The sequence below is a fragment of the Siniperca chuatsi genome, linkage group LG21 (assembly GCF_020085105.1).
Source record: "Siniperca chuatsi isolate FFG_IHB_CAS linkage group LG21, ASM2008510v1, whole genome shotgun sequence".
Taxonomy (NCBI): domain Eukaryota; kingdom Metazoa; phylum Chordata; class Actinopteri; order Centrarchiformes; family Sinipercidae; genus Siniperca; species Siniperca chuatsi.
The window spans coordinates 1,695,544-1,711,964 of NC_058062.1; the positions used below are offsets into that span (position 1 = coordinate 1,695,544).

Genomic DNA, 16,421 nt, shown 5'->3' on the forward strand with positions numbered 1-16,421 from the left:
GCAGCAAATCTTCACAGATTAGAAGCTGGAACAAAATAGTTGTAAATTAATTTTCTTTCCAATCAGCTGACTAATCGTTGCAGCTCTATATATCGATATATTATCATTGTTATTGATGAATTAACATGTAAGCTGTACTTTAATGTTGTAGCTGGTCGAGCTGGAGCTAATTATAAGTACTTAATAATTTACTGTTGGGTACTTTAATCTGCATCACATCAGTTTTGGATGAACAATCTGTCACATAAATGCAGCGCAGGAGTAGAGAAGTACAAATAAAAAGTTAAATACTTTAAAAAAAGTACTTGTATTGCAGTACTCGAGTAAATGTACTTAGCTGATTTCCACCATGTTTGGAACAATATAAAATAGCATAGCAATAGCTGCTGATTAGCTTAATCGATCGATAGTGTCATGTGATTTGCAGATGAGAAAGTCACGTGAGCTGCGGAGCGGATGTTTGGTTAGATCCAACATGGCGGCCGCACGGACTTGTCACCGCTGAAGTAGCTAAACGTTTAGTTTTATACCATGCATTCCCGGTAAAACGGTGTTCACGGGGAAGTGTTTTACTGTAAATCATCAATATGGGGTTTGAATAGAATTCACAACTGCGTGTGACGAAGAAAACATTTGGACCGGCGGCAGGAAGAAGAAAGAAGCGTCAGCCCTGACTCATCCTCCGAGGTAAACAACAGCTAACAGCAAGCTAACACCCGCTCACTGTTTACGGCTACTGGCTTAACGCGAGCTAGCTGGACAATGAATCGTCAAATGGACAAGAAAATGAAGCCATTTTGTTTTTTTGTTTTCTCATAAAGGCTCGTAGAAACAATTTAAAAGGTTTCCACTACGTACCTTTCTCTCGTACGCAGACAATCTCTCAGCGAGACCACCTCTCGCCGAACTCTATTCAAAACACTGCGAATTTAGCGTTGCTTTGATTTTCTCTTTATTTACCCCAAAACAACATTCACCAGGACTTGAATAAATTAAATAAATTGGGCTTACAAGCGATCCAACGAATGTCAGTGTAATATTTTCATTATATTATTATTTTTTAGCTTACTTCGACGTTTTGTCAACGCGATTTACGATAATAAGCGTTGTCGATCGTTTGTAAAAGTTATATTTCCTATTAAAGATAAAAAAAAACGCTTCAATTAAACCATCAAACTAATTTGCTGAATTTATCAAAAGATAATTTAAATACCACATCAAACGTGTGGTTTGCAGTAAAGCAGGATACATAAAACTGACAGAATCCTGAGTGGAGTCTGGCCTGTCAATCCCTCCGTGCCAAAATGCTTTTGGAAAATGACCTAACGTGACTGTCGCATTTATCAGAAGGCCCCTTTAAAATGTCCCATGTCGTACCTCGTCCGTTAAAAACTAACGGTACGTTTGTTGCAAGGCAAGGAACGCAAAACTGGCAGAATTCTGAATGGAGTCTGGAGTGCCGTTCTCTCCGTGCCAGTTATTTCTTTTGAAATGTAACTCTTTTGGTAAATAATCTTTCTTACTTTTTCTGCTGAATTCATCAGAAGGTCCCTTAAATATGTTATGTCATGTCCTATCGCAGCTTTGGTAACGTTTGGTTATACGAAGGAACAAACACCGGAATTATGAATTTAGTTTGGTGTACCGTTCTCCCCACGCTAGTTTTAATTAAATTTTGAATTATCCGAATTTATCAGAACACCCCTTAAAACGTCCCAAGCCAATTCTCAGCCTTCAAAAAGTAGCGTTACGTTTGTCGCAAAGCGAGGTACATAAAACTTGCAGAAATCTGAATGGAGTTCGGAGTGGCGTTCAACACCCAGGCTGGCTGTATGTATTTTTTTTTTTTTTGCAGTGGCAGCTTATTATTTACTCGTGCAGCAGAGCAGCACCACTGTGGATCAGTGAGGATCTGATCATGCACTGACAGCTCTCTGATCAATGAGCTGTGTTTGCAAATGAGGCAAAGTTCAAGACAAGTGAGTAGCACTTTAATCATGCGGCTCTCTTCTCTGGTGTCATTGTGTTAATCGGCCAAATCCAAGAAGAATAGGGCAATAACGTAATATAATCATTTAATATCTCAACATCCGGACTTTAATTTAACTTTCTAACATGTGATTTCCAATACTTTTTGTGAATACAATAACACATAAATGTCAATTTATTGAGCAATGATGATCATTACGACATCAATACTGTCCGAGCATAAGACCAAGGGCTGCAGTGACTGATGTGTGATTGCTTTCTACACCAATAGACCAACGATTGATTATTTCGTCTATAAACTGTCTGTCAAATGTCCGGCACGGTTTCCAAGGTGACGTCTTCAGGTGTCAACAGTCGAGAGCCAACAAATCTTTGCATTCAGGAAACCTGAACCACAGAATTTCCTGTGTTTCTGCTTTAAAAAAAAAATAACTTTAGCTAATTAAAATTATCAGTCGATCGACAGGAAACTTGATCAGCAACGAGACTGTCTCCTCCTCTGGTTCCTCCAGTGTTTGCTGCTTTTCTCTTTGTAATATTTTAAACTGAATATCTCTGGGGTGTCGGACTGTTGGTCGGCCATTTGAAGACACTATTTTCTAACGTTTTATAGACCAAACGATTAATCAAGTTAAATTAGTCAGATTTTCAGTAAGTTGCAGCCCAATACCATTTCGCTCACAGTGAGCTGCTGATTTTCTTCAGAGATTGGCCCTCAAGAGCGTCATCAATATGTCGAGAACAACGCGATAACAAGTCAGACGTAAATCATTAACAGCTGATGAAGTCAGAAAATCAGCTCCTGTACTTTAAATCATTAATCTCGTCAAAGCTTTGGAGGGAGCTGTGCTCTTATTCTGGAGGGGGGGGAGTGTGTTGTTGCTATGCAGATGTCCCGAGCAGGAAAGGTTTCATCAGTGTGAGCGCGCTGCAGACGAGGCGAGGTCACGAGGATGCAGCGACACCTCTTCCTCCCGAGCTCCTCTTCCTCCTGCATGTCGACAGAAACGATTCCTGCGCAGAGGCACGTGTTGGCGTGATCACATGACTGGAGTTTCACTGAGGCTTCTCCTTTCTCTGCCTCTTCCTTATCTTGAGCTCAGGACCTTCACCTCCTTTACTCCCCGTGAAGCCTGCTGCGTTCTTCTTCTGCAGACGGGGAGCTCGGTTTTTTTTTTTTTTTTTTTTTTTAAGGTAATCTGTGTTCGCTTTGTCTCAAACAACAGATATATAAATGTTTGTCTAAGGGGACGGTGATGATTTAGAGGTAAGTAAGGGCAGCATTGACTCTACTTTGATTCAGTGCTGAGGCAGTAAAACTTCCCGGAGGGGGGGAAGCTTGTACGGGAACAGAGAGTGTTTGGTGTCGCCTCGCAGTCCCACGCCGGGATGAGCAGGATTTTCCAGTGGAGCCGCTGTTCGGACTGACACGTCCGTGTGTTTAGTGCTGCAGGTTTCTTTACACGGCACCATTCGTTGTTGTGTTTCACTTTTTGAATTCATTGATGTTTGTATCTTGAACACATTTATTTATTTTTTTTCTGGGTGATACCTTCTACTTAAAAATGTACACATGATTTAAATGTTTTAATATTTCTTAATGAATGTCTGTCTCCGTGTCGGTAAAGACACCGGGGGGGACGACGGAGTCCGTAAAGCTTCGCCCTCCTGTCACGCTTTTATAAAGACGTGTGTGCGTGACCTCTTGCCCTTATCTGTCGGTGGAGAGCTATTGATTGATTTTGTTTTTATGCGAGTGTCCTGCACGTTGTGGCTACAAGACGCCGCCAGGATGGTCACATGACAAATCATCACCACCGTCCAAAAGTTTAGCGTCACCTGTGTTTCTTCTTTCCTTCAATAACGGCTATTTTAACTGTATAATCATGCACCAAATGTCTTATTTACATTTGAAAGACTTTTAGAATAATTAAATGTCGACGTCCCCACACTGTTGCATGATGGGAGCATACTGCTGGAACCATCCCCCCCCCAAAATACTCCACTCTCTGCAGTCTCCTCAGTGGTCAGACTGAGCAGGTTTAAACTGTGATTGTCCGTCCACAGCATGTTCAGCTGCTGTTCTGTGATCCAGCTCCAGCAGTGCTAACCCTGGACTCACCTCATTTAAACAGGAACCTGTTGCTGTTTAAATCTGCACAGATTTTAACGCTCAGCTTCCAGTTTCTTTACCAACGACTGCTGGTTTCTTGTATTCTTATCTAACTGCTGCTCAGAGGATCTTTGTCTCTTTCTGCCCTTTCAGTCCTCAGTCTGGTTGAACCATTACAGCGTTTTGGTCTCCAGGTACAAAACATGACTTTTTTTGCAAACCCTTCATACAAAACAACATCTATTAGTAAAGAGGACTTTCTGCAACCTAAAGACCATTCAGACACACAGAGTGTTCCTCTCAGCCGTCTGACTGCACCGAATCAAGCGTTTGTGGCAGGTGACTCCAAACTTTTGAGTGGTAGTGTGTATATTTTTCCATAAACATTTCAAAAACAATGAGAGAAATGTCTCATTATGATGGATTCAGTGTTCTCTTGCCAAAACAAAAATCTCCTCATCAAAGAGCTGACGAAACGTTTTACTGTCTGCTACGTGTTGACAAAGTGCGATTTGTTGTATTTCATAAAATATTTTAGATTGTTGACAATAAACCAAACAAAACCAAATTCTTTGATAATTAAAGAAGATTTTACTTTTACGTTTCTGTTGTTGCTTAAAGAAAACCTTTTAATGTGTCAGCATTTTAACGAGTGATGATTGTGATGGACTAACCGTGGGTATCGATGCCTCTCCTCAGCGGCGGCCATGTCTCTGGGCGAGCCCACGTCGGACTCGGCGCCGTTCTTCTCTGATGACAGCGAGGCGGAGGGTCCGGAGGAGCGGGGCGGGGCGGCGGGGCAGCGGCCGCAGGAGGAGTCGCCCAGCGGGGTGTCCGAAGTCCGAGCGCTGCTGACCGTCCTCATCCTCTGCTTCATCAACCTGCTCAACTACATGGACAGGTTCACTGTGGCAGGTACTGCACGCCACCTGCTGCGTCGCCACGGCCAATCAGAGGCTTTCCCCTTTAACATTAAAGATGTGTATTTCAGGGAGTCTGACTAGATCTTTGGGCAACACAGGAAATGTAAGGAAGTCATTTCAGTGTCATGACGATGTCATTTGGCTCAAACGAGCAGACGATAGACGTTTCCTTGAAAGAAAAGCTCAATTTTAACCCAGATAAATATTGATTAATCATTTGTTTATTATTGAAAACCTTCTTCTCTTTATATATGTTAAGTCGTGTGCCTTGCATGCGTCTACATGTGCAGCTGAACGCTAGCTAAGACTCGGAGTTACACTGGAAGTTAATCATTTGTACCAAATTACATCGTTGTTGTTTTTCAGGAAACTTGGAATTTATCAGAAAACTGTTTGGAAATGTTTCGGCCCGATTAAAAACAAAAATCATTACAGAAAATAGTTGAATATATTAATATTAACTTTCTTCACACAGTTGCTGAGTTTACATGGCGCCTTTATTAAACTAATAATCAGAATAAACTGGCTTATTGTAAAACACTGTAAAATACATTTTGAGTACGAGACGTGTTTTTGCGGCCGGCTGCATTCGAGCGTTGGATGTTTGAAAGTTAGTCTTCGGGCTGCAGCTAGTCGGAGGTGACGTCGTCAAATGTCTCGTTTTGTTCGACAAAGACGTTCAGTTTACTGTCATATAAAACAGAAAATCTTCACATCGGGAGAAAGTGGACATTTTTGCTTGAAATAGCGCAATAAATCCACAGTTAATCACATTCATGTTCAAATGTTTGTGCTTCTCTGACTGTTTCCACTCTGCTGACTCCACCAGGTGTTCTCCCCGACATAGAGCACTATTTTGGGATCGATGACGGGAAGTCCGGCTTACTCCAAACAGGTACGAAGAACTAACTAATCAAATAATCCTCGAAGGTATTTAACATCCATCGGTAATGAGCTTTTTAATCGCTGATTAACATGCAGAAATGTGTCAGGTCGCCAGATGCTCCCATACAACCACTTATTTAAATTGTTAATAGGATTGATTCTCCTCAAAGATAGATGACTGTTTAGAGGAATTATTGTTGTAATTAATGTCAGAAAATTAGAATTGTATATTTAGTTATGAGCATTTCTGTGTTGAAACCAGACGTCTCAGTTTTCCTGGGAAAAGAGAGATAGATTCCAGGGAAGTAATGATTTTTGAAACTTCAGTGACTTTGCACACTTGTCTAATCTGTATATAGTGTATTCTTTATATTATGTATTCTATAGATCTATATCTTATTTACAGAGTACGGTTTTTATTTGACTCTTTATTGAGCTTTTTTAATTTAATTTAATTTGGTTATTTGTTGTTTTATTTTCTACTGATATATGTTTCTCTCTCCTTGTGTTGACCCACTTTGGGATCAATAAAGTACGATTGATCGATCCATTTATCTGTAGAATATTTTGACCCTGCGGCTCAGGTTCTCTACGGAAATTCTTCTTCTGTGTTTTTGTTGCTGTGACCGGTTTTAACCCGTGATTTTATCACTTCTGAGAATGTTTGTTTGTTTCCTTTCCAGTCTTTATCTGCAGTTACATGATCCTGGCTCCGGTGTTCGGATACCTGGGCGACAGGTACAACAGGAAGTACATCATGAGTTCTGGCATCACATTCTGGTCTTTGGTGACACTCGCCAGCTCCTACACCCCCAAAGAAGTGAGTCACGCGTTGCTTTTCTCGTTGCGACACCGTTTCCTCCTGCAAAATGACGCCAGAGCAGCGTTTACTCGTCTTGCTCCCAGCTGAGTAACGATGTCTAACGAAGTTTAAATTCGATCCTCCCTGATCGTCCTGCAGCATTTCTGGGTCCTGCTGTTGACTCGAGGCCTGGTCGGAGTCGGAGAGGCCAGCTACTCCACCATCGCCCCCACCATCATCGCTGACCTCTACGTGAAGGGAAAGAGGACGAATATGCTCTCCGTTTTTTACTTTGCCATTCCCGTCGGCAGGTGGGTTTAATAATTCTGTTGAGCCGTGTGCTTTCAAAATGTTTACCGATTTTGTTTTCCATTTTGTGATTTGCGTTAATTTAGCTAACCTGCCTCGCTGATCGTCTGACCCCAGCTCTCGTTTCTAGCTGCGGTCGAACAATCCAGCGTTCGGTGAATTCGGCTTCACGATGACAGGAAGAGCTTTAGGGTCGAGAGTAAATATCGCCATGAACGCCTGGAATACCACGAGCCAGAAACCCCAGTAGGGGGGGGCCACCAAAAACTAACAATGAAATGTTAAAGCAGAAGATAGATAAACTGTAAGACTTAATATAATAGTCTTAATTATGCGATTCAACATATAAAGAAATTAAATTATTAATTAGCAGATCTAATTTTCTTTTTGTTTTGTTTTTTTAGTTAACGCATCATTTAAATGCAGGTTTAATCACACAGTTCATAATACACTTAAAGTCTAATTATTCAGCCTCCATATGTTCGCTCTCCTTTAGTTCCTTTCCTATTTTTATATTTAATCTTTTTATTTGATTTTATTGTTTTTACTGTAAAGCACTTTGTAACTTTGCAGCTGATAAATGCTGCTGAGTCAGCCTTTTATTAGATTATGTGTAATACTGACTTCCTGTTCCATGTTGGTGTTAAGGTTTTGTCTGCCTCTGCTAAGCGTGTTTCCTCCTCGCTAAAGCAGTGACAGTAAACACGTGTGCACGTTTATCTTTTCATTTATTAATGTCAAACAGGAAGTGTTTCCATCTGACCGTATCTTTTCTTCCTGTCAGTGGTCTCGGATACATCGTGGGCTCACAAGTCGGTAACGTAGCGCACGACTGGCACTGGGCTCTGCGGGTGAGTTTTTTTTTTTTTAACTCTTCCTGATTTAAGCTGATTGGCTCTCTGGAAACGATGGCGGATGTCGTCCGTGCTCACGGCGTTTCCTCTCCTCAGGTGACTCCGGGTTGGGACTGATCGCCGTGCTGCTGCTGCTGTTCGTGGTCCAGGAGCCTAAAAGAGGAGCCATCGAAGCTCGACCGGAGCATCACCTGCATCAGACCAGCTGGCTCACGGACCTGCAGGCCCTGAGCAAGAAGTACGTTCAACATCACTCGCTTCTGATAACGTTCAGGCTGCGTTACCAACTGGGGAAAGTGGGCAGCTGCTCCATGTTCAGTGTCTCACTTGGTTTTTGATCAAATACATTATGAAATTAGGTGCATTATTAGCTGAACTTGAGGCCTCGTACAGGAGTACTGTACTTTTATTCCAGTACAGGAGGACTGGTTGGTTTCTGGGGTCAGGAGTCTGCAGTGAGTTTAATGGGAGCTTGGAGGCCACAGGGTACATACGTAGTGAATGGGGTGGGTGGTCCACAGGGGTGGGTGGTCCACAGGGGTGGGTGGTCCACAGGGGCGCAGCGGCAACAGGTTAATTCCAAACTTACTAGAATTGCCGGAAGCGGTCATTTTGACCACTAGATTCCAAACTCTATAATCTCTAATGATAAATTACCCAAATGGGAGATTAATGCATTTATTGTGTTAGGATATCTTTTAAAAAAACAAATAACACCAAAATATACATTTAAAAAACTTTTAATTATACATTTATCAATATTCATATCATCGCATATAGTAAACCGTAATTATTGCAGACGCTTTATTCACACCAGTGTCACCGACTGACGCTTTGCCTTCAGCCCGTCGGTGATGCCCACGCTTGTGCGCACGGAGCTCAGCAAACATACATTCTTCCTCGGCTTTCCCTGGTAGATGGTGAGCGTCGCATCTATACACGGCACACCTTTTGTGCTGAACAGCTCCGCTTGCTCTTTTGCGGAGGGGAGCGACTAGTTTTCCCCAGGGTGCCAACCAGGCTGGTCTTCTTGGCCTGTAAGGCGGTGGCCAGTTTCAGAGAAGTGAAGAAATGATCTGGTAATATTTCTTCCCTTCCCCAGGAATGGCTCCCCCAGTTTCAGCTCCACGCTCTCTCCCACGAGCTGACCTCTGCTCCGCGTCTCCTCTTTCCCCAGAACCGGAGCCCCGTACAGCATGGATTTTGAATTGACATCCGCAGCTAGCCAAAATTGTCAGGTGCTGATGTGCCTCAGCCACAGTGCAGGCCCTGATGTGTTTCAGCATGCCATCGTCACAACACACGCAACAAGGCCGTGAGCCGTGTGTGCTGTGGGGCCAGCACAAAAGAACAATATTGTAAATACAAATACAAATACTTTTAGGAAAAGTCAGGTTTTATTCAACAAAGTTATTGCACATATAAATTTCAAAACGGTCAAAATGACCGTCGTGTCCGTTCTAGTGTTAATCAGGCCAGGATAACATCACTAGAGGTGAATATAATAAAAGTTATATACGCAGTTTAGTACGACAGTTTGATAGGATTTTTGGAACAAAGCTTGAATGAAAATGTACTTATTAAATAATCCAGAACATCCTGCATTTATTCCTCCTAGAACTCGTGCAGTCTCATCCAAGCGTCCTGTAATAAATGCTCCTTTACGAAGGTCGTAATGTTCAGTTTGTGTTGAAGTTGATTCACCTGTGTGCTCATGTTGGACGATGTAGTCTGTGGTGCCGTGTTACACTGAGAGGTGTCTGAACACCGCCGCTCCCTCTCTCACAACCTGAGATCTTTTCTTCTTCTTGCTCATTTTTCTCACAAATCAAAACAATACCTGCAACCTGTGCACGAACACGCCACAGCCCCGTAGGAACAAAAAATAAATAAATGAGTGTACAATTTACGAGCAGCAATCATTTGTAAACCGTGACGCTGCCATCTTTTGCAGTCTGCAGTGTTTTGCAAATGTCTTTTGCGAAACTGGTCCCAGGTGTCAGATATTGCCTGAGCATTGTGGCTGTTTCTGTAACCTTCCTGTCATGTCTGAGTCATTGTGGCACATGTGCGTAACTGAAACCTATGTCTGAATGACAAAAAGCCATTTAACAGCTAAAACAGCAGCGTTACATGTTCCACGTCTGCAAAGTGCTGAAGTTAAAGATCCTCCTTGAACTAACTCTACAAAATATTAGAAACTCCTGTTTAGAAATGTTTTATGTTTGCTGTTAATGGAATTTAGCCGGATAAAGACTTGAAATTGTCTTCACACGGTTTTAGTTGTTTACCTGCAGCTGATCTGGGTCTCTGTTTCCTCTGCAGCTACAGCTTCGTGTTGTCCACCTTCGGCTTCACAGCGGTGGCGTTTGTCACCGGCTCTCTGGCTCTTTGGGCTCCAACGTTCCTCTTCAGAGCAGCCGTCTTCACCGGGGAGAGAGCTCCCTGTGTGGAGGGAAACTGCGCCTCCTCAGACAGGTAACGCACACCTGGATTATCTGCTCGGCCAGGTAGCGGCTGCGCGGCAAATGTCCTGGGATAGTCGCAGATCCCCGGCGGAGAAAAACGTATTTTTGTGGTTGTCTGACAGAAAGAGCAGCACTCTGACGCCGCGTTTCTCTTCTCAGTCTGATTTTCGGGGTCATCACCGTCATCACAGGTGTGCTGGGCGTGGCCAGCGGCGTGCAGGTCAGCCGGCAGCTGAGGACGAGGACGCCCAGAGCCGACCCGCTGGTCTGCGCTGCCGGTCTGCTCCTCTCAGCGCCTTTCCTCTACCTGGCCATCGTCTTCGCTCAGGCCAGCACCATCGCCACATACGTGAGTTCTGACTCGGTGTGCATCACCTGTTAAATGAGACTGTTCTTTGACCCAGAGTGGAGCAACGTCTGCAGTATTATTCACAGTTGTACAACAGATAGATCATGTAGGAGAGGTTACATGTGTGAAGGCAGAATCAACTTTATCAGTAAGTATGTGAGCACATACAAAGAAGCTGTTTTTAAAGTTTCACTCAGAACAATTTACAGCCAGATGGAAACAGACAAACGGCTAAAAACAAGGACAACAAAGACAGATGAACACACAACTACTGTGTACATACCTTTCATATAGACAGTGGTGTGCAAAGCCACATTGAAGAACAAAATGAAGACTTTGGAGTGGCCTAGTGGAGATAAGTTGAGCAACTGTTTGTGAATGTTTATTTAACATCTGTTGCTCAATAGCCGAACCTTTATATGGATTCAGATGTGAATTTGATACAGCATTCTAGTGATGCTGACAGACGAAGAAGAAGAACAAAATGAAGACTCTGGAGCGGCCTAGTCAAGAGTCCTGACCTGAATCCTATTGAGATGCTGTGGCATGACCTTAAAAAGGCAGTTCATGCTCAAAAACCCTCCAATGTGGCTGAATTACAACAATTCTGCAAAGATGAGTGGGCCAAAACTCCTCCACAGCGCTGTAAAAGACTCACTGCAAGTTATCGCAAACGCTTGATTGCAGTTGTTGCTGCTAAGGGTGGAGCAACCAGTTATTAGGTTTAGGGGGCAATCACTTTTTCACACAGGGCCATGTAGGTTTGAATTTAGTTTTCCCTTAATAATAACAACCTTCATTTGTTTGATTTGTTTGATAATCTGAAACATTTAACTGTGACAAACATGCAAAAAATAAGAAATCAGGAAGGGGGCAAACACTTTTCCACACCACTGTGTATAAATATGTATAAAAAGCAACAGTAGCCAACAACATGTAATGTCTATATACAGCGTGCAGGGTTAATATTTGGCAGTGATGCGACAGGCAGCGGCACAGACAGAAAAGGCTGTTTGACTAATTTATAGCCAGGATGTTCTGATCAGGATGTTTGTATCTGATCAAATGTCTGCTTTTCTGGAGAATTGATGCTGAGAAACGAGACTGACGGATGAGTCGGTCTCCTCAGAAATCTATCCGGCTGTTTAACCTGCAGGTGTTCAGCGCTGAGCTTTTAAGTGTGGTGTGTTTTCTCTGTCCGTCCCCCTTTCAGGTCTTCATTTTCCTCGGAGAGACGTTCCTGTCCATGAACTGGGCCATCGTGGCTGATATACTGCTGGTGAGAACCCAGAATCCCTCCTTCATCCCCATCACGAGCTGTTCACGTGTCACATGACCCGTCTTACAGGAACATTTAAGAATAAACATGAATTATCTAAAAGGGATCATTTTATGTTGTTAACAGTTTAATTAAAATGCACTTTTTAAGCTTTTCTCTTGAGCTCATCTCGTGAAAAGTCAGATTTGGTGTCATGGCCCTGCGAGGACGCCGTTCTCATTGTCTTCCACTGTTTCTCAGTACGTGGTCGTCCCCACCCGTCGCTCCACAGCCGAGGCTCTGCAGATCGTCATCTCGCACCTGCTGGGAGATGCAGGAAGTCCGTACCTGATAGGAGTGGTATGTCCGCACACACACACACACAATATAGAAATACATTTATTCTTTTCAAATACGTTTTTTTTTTATATATTGCCTTGTGGTTTCTTTTGTTTTTAAGGTTGTTGGGTTTTTGTGTTTTTGTTTTTTCTTGCAACGCAGATACTTTATTTGTATTTAGTTAGTGCAAAGATCTCATTTTCAAGGGTGTCCTCAGGCACAAAAACGTGGAAATTAACAGACATTTAAACAAAGAAATAAATGCGTAAATAATAGTAATGATTTATAAATTAAACGATCGACAGAGAAACATTTAATGACATTTAATGTCAGAGATATGAAGTAGATAATGTAATTACTATATGAAGAAATTACTCAAAGACATTAAAGTACTTTTATATATGTAGACTGACTTTCCACAAGCGGGTTACAGTTGTGTGTAATCCGGGAAGGGGATTAGAGAAACCGGGTTTCCACAGCTGGAGTTCTCCTGGCGGGTTACCGTGTTTCTAATCGGGTTTTTTAAAGTACACATGTGCATGACGAGACTGAAACTAAATATCCTTTAGAGGAGCTGGTAGGTGGATTTTATCACCTTTTGGACTGAGCCAGGCTAGCTGTTTCCCCCTGTTTCTAGTCTTTATGCTAAGCTAAGCTAACTGGCTTCTGGCTGTAGCTTTGTGTTTACTGTATGAGAGTGGCATCAGTCTGAACAGAAAGCGAATAAGTGTATTTCCCGAAGCACACACAGGTTCTCTGTCACTGCTGCTGATGAACATCAGAAACGCGCTGAAGGCAGGTAAAAGGTAAAAGTCCCGCGTGCTGCAGCAGGTTTCAGTCCGTCACTGAAGTTAAACCTGGTTTCTGTCCGCCTCCTGTGTGTCGCAGGTTTCGGACTCTCTGAGGAAGACGGACTCCTTCCTGTGGCAGTTTCGCTCTCTGCAGCTCTCTCTGCTGCTCTGCTCCTTCGTGGCTGTGGTGGGCGGAGGTTTCTTCCTCGCCACCGCCCTCTTCATCGAAAGAGACCGCCATCGTGCCGAGAACTACGTCCCTACAGGTGAGACAAACGGCTATAACAACTGCACGCAGCGCACTGTGTTTGGCACGGGTGATCATTACTGTCGCACAACGTGCTGACGCTGCGTGATCAGAGACGGTTCAGAGCGGCTTTGGTGTGATTTGATTACAAAGAGGAAGAGAGAAAGTAGCGAGGGGCGCAGAGAAGAGACAGGAAGTGTCCACGAAAACTCTGCACAGTGCGTCTGTTGTAAACCCGAACCAGCCGACCACAACAGCACGACGCCTCTGCTTCAGCATCTCAGCAGAAAGCTCAACGTTAGTCTCTGCATCCAGTCCGCAGAGCGACCCGACACACGGTGTACGAAGGCTAGTAAAGAATGTAGGCTACGTTAACTACGGCTGCTAGTTAACAATGTAAATCAGTGTGGTGGCTAGTTATAATGTCCCTAAGTTAGCCGGGTTTATTTCAAGTTAGTAACCACAGAAAATAAAATGCTGCAGTCAGTCTGTGGAAGCCTGAGCTTCATTCACGATATTTATTATTATGACAGTCGCCGTTCCTGTCCGCTCGTTTCTGCCTCCTACAGAAGCCACGAAGAAGACAGTAAAGGCTCACGTTACACCTGAGCTGCAGTCAGGCTGAAACTTAAGTATATAAACCTTTTTTAAAGAAAAAGGTGTTTGCTTTTGCATTTCAGAACATGTTTTCTTTAAAACCCAGAATGTAATACGGCACTTAAAAGCACTAAATGGGTTTAGTTTTGACAGGTAATATTATTGTATGAAATTTAAGCAATAAAATGTAGATTTTTCTAAAAAGGAAACCAATTAGTTGTTCATTTTAAGAGTCTCATTTTCTCTTTTGTATATTTACTATCGCTCTTTAATAAAGCAAGTATTTCTGATCCGATTACTCGATGGAATAATCTGCAGAATACTCGATTACTAAAATGATCGATACCTGCAGCCCTAAGGTGGGGATGGTGGTGTGTCTTCAGCGGTGAAGAAGCAGAATAAATAAATCTTTCTTCTCTTTCTGTCTGTTAACAGATGACGAGCCGATAGTTGTACCTAAAAGCGGCCGCCCCACCAGAGTCCCGGTGTCCAGCGTTCTGATCTGAGGGAGGTCCCTGTGTTCGGCCTGGTCCAGTAAACACCTGTGGTTATGTGATTTCATTTTTTTAAGGACTGCAAACACCGACTGGACTATCTGCCATGCAGAAAAGTTTTAAGATGGGTTTATTTTTCCACTTTTGACCTTTTTTATACTTTTACGATGCGCGGGGACATGCCGTCGTCTTGGGGGAACTTCTTGCATTTGGTCTCCAGATGTTGTTTTCGACGTGAGCTCAACACGAGGCTCGTTGGAAATGTTTTCAGAGCGGACGTGACGTTGAAAACGAACAGTAGAGACTTTCTCAGGTGACGCAGCAGACGCTGCTCCGCGGGTTTGCTTTCAGCTTTAATCCGACTCTCAGGAGCGAGTGGGCCGGAGCGAAATGACCTGACCGTCGACAACCTGATAACTAACTTTCTTACCTTCAGTGGGACTCTAAACCGGCTGATCTGGGATCAGTCACACATCCAGAAAACATAAAGACAACGTGATCCACATCTTCAGTGTAACCACAACCAAAAACAGGCTGTGCTCCCAAACCTGGTGTGATTTTTACATACAGGACAAGCTTTATTAATCAGCTTTCATAACCATGTATTTGTATACGTTTGAGCTACGTTTAAGTATAACACTAACCGTCTCACAGTTCATTAAGTGACCAAGAAGCCGAAAATAATCCAAGCTGTCAGAGAATAGGAAGAAACCTCTTACCCCTGTACGTTTTTATTCATCTGTTTATCTTTTGCCAGCATTACCGCTGGTTTTAATCCTGTTTCTTTAGTTTTAAACGGCTCCAGTGTTTGAAGCCGAGCTGTTTAAAGAGCAAGGACCTTTTTAACTTTTAAGTAGTAGCTCTTTTCTCGCAGGTCTGTTTCTGGTTTTCTTTGTGTCAGGTTGGAGCTCAGTGTGGTTAAAGTGCTTCATCGAGTCGACCGAAAGGGAGAAAACGAGTTTCGCAGTCTGTCTCCAGTGAGGGCAGGAAATACCACGTTAACGATGGTTATTTAAAAAGAAAAATAGCTTTTAAATGAAATGGTAATATTTAAAGTTGTTAACCGCAAATTATTTTAGCAAATCTTTTTTGTGAACTATTAAACGAGAATTAACTTGTCACATGTTTCTGTGTGTGTGTTTGCACTTGATGAAGGCAACTCGTCTGCTCATTAACTTGTTCAAGGAAGTCAAATTTTAACTTTTGATGATCCAGCCGGAGGAAACAGCAGCAAAGAATTAGACATCGGTCAGAGAGCACAGACCTCTAATAATCAAATTATTATTATTGTTGGATTCAAAGCAAAGTAGAAAAAGGTGGCACATCATCAAAGCACTCAATGTCTGTGCAGCTTCATATCTTATTAAAGGAATAGTTTGATTTTTTCAGAAAATATGAAATTACAGCCAGCAGCTGGTTAGCTTAGCTTAGCACAAAGACTGGAAACAGGGGGGAACAGCTAGCCTGGCTCTGTCGAGAGGCAACAAAACTCTCTGGAAGTAACGAATTACTCATGTTACTGTAATTAAGTCTTTTTTTGGGGGGGTGCTTGTACTTTTACTCTTAAATATGCATTACACTTTATAATCCACTTTAGCTGCTTTTAAAATCATAATTCAATCAAATAGCCCTACAATTTACCCAGACCTTTCATCTGCATCTTTGCAGCCAGTAAGGGTATCGACCGATCGCAAACGGGCCGATGAAAACCATGAAATACGGCCGATAACACCGCCCTGCACAGGTTTGGAGGGGTGACCACGAAGACCAGAACAGCGCAGGAGCTGGGAGTAATTTCGGCAGGGCTTCGTCCTGACGCTGCCGCACACCGGAGAGCCGCTCAGCCTCCAGATGATCTCCGGTTTACCTTCGGATACTTGAGTTCCTTCGCTCGAGGCAGCGACTCGGTCCCAACCCGGAGGGAGCAGCAGAGACCCACGGCCTCAGACCGGGCGGCGCCGACGCTCATCCCGAACGCTTCACGCTATAAACCGCCCCAGAGC

At 43.1% G+C, this 16,421-nt stretch overlaps 1 protein-coding gene across 1 annotated transcript; it reads left to right on the forward strand.

Moving 5' to 3' along the window:
- Nucleotides 1-397: 397 nt before the first annotated feature.
- On the forward strand, nucleotides 398-15,537 carry spns1 (spinster homolog 1 (Drosophila)). The gene is made up of 13 exons (XM_044181549.1): nucleotides 398-687; nucleotides 4,802-5,017; nucleotides 5,855-5,920; nucleotides 6,594-6,730; nucleotides 6,872-7,023; nucleotides 7,806-7,876; nucleotides 7,972-8,113; nucleotides 10,201-10,353; nucleotides 10,503-10,692; nucleotides 11,906-11,971; nucleotides 12,212-12,310; nucleotides 13,178-13,346; nucleotides 14,360-15,537. Exons 2-13 carry the CDS (start codon nucleotides 4,810-4,812, stop codon nucleotides 14,428-14,430), a joined length of 1,524 nt encoding a protein of 507 aa, XP_044037484.1. The 5' UTR covers nucleotides 398-687; nucleotides 4,802-4,809; the 3' UTR covers nucleotides 14,431-15,537.
- Nucleotides 15,538-16,421: the final 884 nt, after the last annotated feature.